The sequence below is a fragment of the Pelodiscus sinensis genome, chromosome 30 (assembly GCF_052426305.1).
Source record: "Pelodiscus sinensis isolate ZL-2025 chromosome 30, ASM5242630v1, whole genome shotgun sequence".
NCBI lineage: Eukaryota > Metazoa > Chordata > Testudines > Trionychidae > Pelodiscus > Pelodiscus sinensis.
This window is the reverse complement of record NC_143081.1, coordinates 11,657,447-11,660,139: the sequence shown is the minus strand read 5'-3', so window position 1 is coordinate 11,660,139 and position 2,693 is coordinate 11,657,447. Positions and strand designations below refer to the sequence as shown.

Sequence of the window (2,693 nt, the reverse complement as noted above, 5' to 3'; positions counted from 1 at the left end):
GTGTTTCCCTAGGTGGGTGGGGAAGCGCTGGGCTGGGTTCACCAGGGAGGGGGTGGAGTCTCCATCCCTAGAGGTGTTTAAGTCCCGGCTTGACAAAGCCCTGGCTTTGGGCAGGGGACTGGACTCCAGCTGTGGGATTCTGTGAATCTATGGTTATTATTAACTCTTTTTATTTTGACAGGGAGAAAAGTCAGACTTTATGAGCATGAAGGTTGCTGCCAAACGCCTTCTGTTTGCATGTTATATCTCTGTACCAATATCCATGGGGCTGTCAGTATTGGAGGAGACAGGGGTGCCTGGCCTCTGACAAGTGCATGGATAGGCAGGGAATGCTACTTGGAAGACACTTAGGTATGGCTACACTAGCCACCCTAGTTCGAACTAGGGTGGCTAATGTAGTCATTCGAACTTGCAAATGAAGCCCAAGATTTAAGTATTCCAGGCTTCATTTACATGTTCCCGTGCGCCGCCATTTTAAAATGCCCGGTAGCTTGAACTACCTGCCCACGACTACACATGGCATGGGCTAGGTAGTTCGAATTAACACTCTTAATTCGAACTACCGTTACTCCTCCTGCAGATAGTTCGAGCTACCAGGCATTTAAAAATGGCAGTGCCCGGGAACGTGCAAACGAATCCTGGGATATTTAAATCCCGGGCTTCATTTGCAAGTTTGAATGACTACATTAGCCACCCTAGTTTGAACTAGGGTGGCTAGTGGAGCCATACTTCTAACCCTTCACAGAGTTTCATTTCTTTCCCTACAAATCAGTGAAGTGGAGAATGGCACTAAACCACAGGGCTGATATGAAAAAGAAAAGCTGAGAAAGTCGGAGAACTGCAGGCAGAAAGCAAGAAATCAAAAAGGAGACAACAGGAAGTAAAGTCTATTTGGGGTAACTCTCCTTTCAATGGGTCCAATAGGCCTGATGTAAGAGTTCTTCTCTATTTTACTGCTTGCCAACGTTTGCCCTTTTACACTCCCTGCCTGTGTCTGAAATCAACCAGGTTCATACCAGCTTTTCTTAGGGCCTGATGGACCTCCTTGTTTCTCAGGCAGTAGATAAGAGGGTTGATCAAAGGTATCAGGACTGTGCTCATGACAGAAAATATTTTGTACAGGATCGTGGGGAGCTGGAACTGTGAAAGCGCGTAGATTGTAAATCCACTCACATAGTAAACTGCAACCACAATGAGGTGAGAGGAGCAGGTGGAAAAGGCCTTTTGCTTTCCGGTGCTGGAAGGGATTCTCAGGATGGTGATGATAATACAAATGTAGGTCACAAGAGTAAACAGAAAGATCCCAAAAGTTATGATAACAGACATAATAAATATCAGTAGTATCAGAGTCCGTGTTGTGCCACAGAACCTACCATCGGACGCAAAATCACAAAAGAAATGATCAAATTCCTTGGGGCCGCAGTATGTGAATTGGAGAATGAAAGTTTGTAGCATGACTGTGTAGGAAATGCTGAATATCCAGCACCCTGCCACCATGTGTCCACACACCCTGCCGTTCATCAGAGCAGGGTAGCGGAGGGGGTGGCAGATCGCTAGATACCGATCACAGCACATGGTCGAGAGCAGCAAAGTTTCTGCAGTGGAGAGGATTCCGTAGAAATCGAATTGCACAAAGCAGTTGTGAAGAGAAATGGTTCTGTCCCCAGTCGCGAGGCTGCCAATCAGCCTGGGCAGGGTGGTGGAGACGTAGCAGATCTCCACAGCGGACAAGTTGGCCACGAAGTAGTACATGGGGGTGTGAAGGTGCCGATCAGCCACCACCAGCACAATGATGAGGAGGTTCCCAGCCACAGCCGCAATGTAGATCACTAGAAACAGCAGGAAGAGGAGGGGCTGCAGTTCTGGGTCATTCCCAAACCCGACAAGGATCAGTTCCACAATGGGTGTTTGGTTTCTTCCTTCCATGATACGTGTCTAGAAACAGAAAAGTATCAGATACGCATGGAGACTTCAACACTCAGGGGTGTGAAGTATCTTCACCATGTCATTTCAGGCAATGTCAAGCACAGAAAACAAGTCAATAGAAGGTTTTGTCCACTGTGCAGCTGAGAGGTGTCACTCCCAGCTGAGTAACATGCGCCAGCTTTGATCAAGTAGCAGCATCGAATGAGCAATGAGAACAGGGCAGCATAGCCAATGGCTGGCGATACAAAACTGTTTCCATACGTGGGAGCTCAGATGGCTTCAGACAGATAGGGTATGTCTACACTACCCTCCTAGTTCGAACTAGGAGGGTAATGTATGCATACTGCACTTGCTAATGAAGCCCGGGATTTGAATTTCCCGGGCTTCATTAGCATAAGCGGGGAGCCGCCATTTTTAAATCCCCGCTGCTTCGAACCCCGTGTAGCGCGGCTACACGGGGCTCGAACTAGGTAGTTTGGACTAGGGTGCCTATTCCGAACTACCGGTACACCTCGTTTCACGAGGAGTAACGGTAGTTCGGAATAGGACCCTAGTCCGAACTACCTAGTTCGAGCCCCGTGTAGCCGCGCTACACGGGGTTCGAAGCAGCGGGGATTTAAAAATGGCGGCTCCCCGCTTATGCTAATGAAGCCCGGGAAATTCAAATCCCGGGCTTCATTAGCAAGTGCGGTATGCATACATTACCCCGCTAGTTCGAACTAGCGGGGTAGTGTAGACATACCCTTAGTCTGTGCTGCCAAGCTCAA

General features: G+C 48.4%; 1 protein-coding gene across 1 annotated transcript; it reads right to left on the bottom strand.

Moving 5' to 3' along the window:
* Positions 1-975: 975 nt before the first annotated feature.
* On the bottom strand, positions 976-1,926 carry LOC102459096 (olfactory receptor 1M1-like). The gene has a single exon (XM_089774389.1). The coding sequence runs from the start codon at positions 1,924-1,926 to the stop codon at positions 976-978; it is 951 nt and encodes a 316-aa protein (XP_089630515.1).
* Between the last annotated feature and the right edge of the window lie 767 nt (positions 1,927-2,693).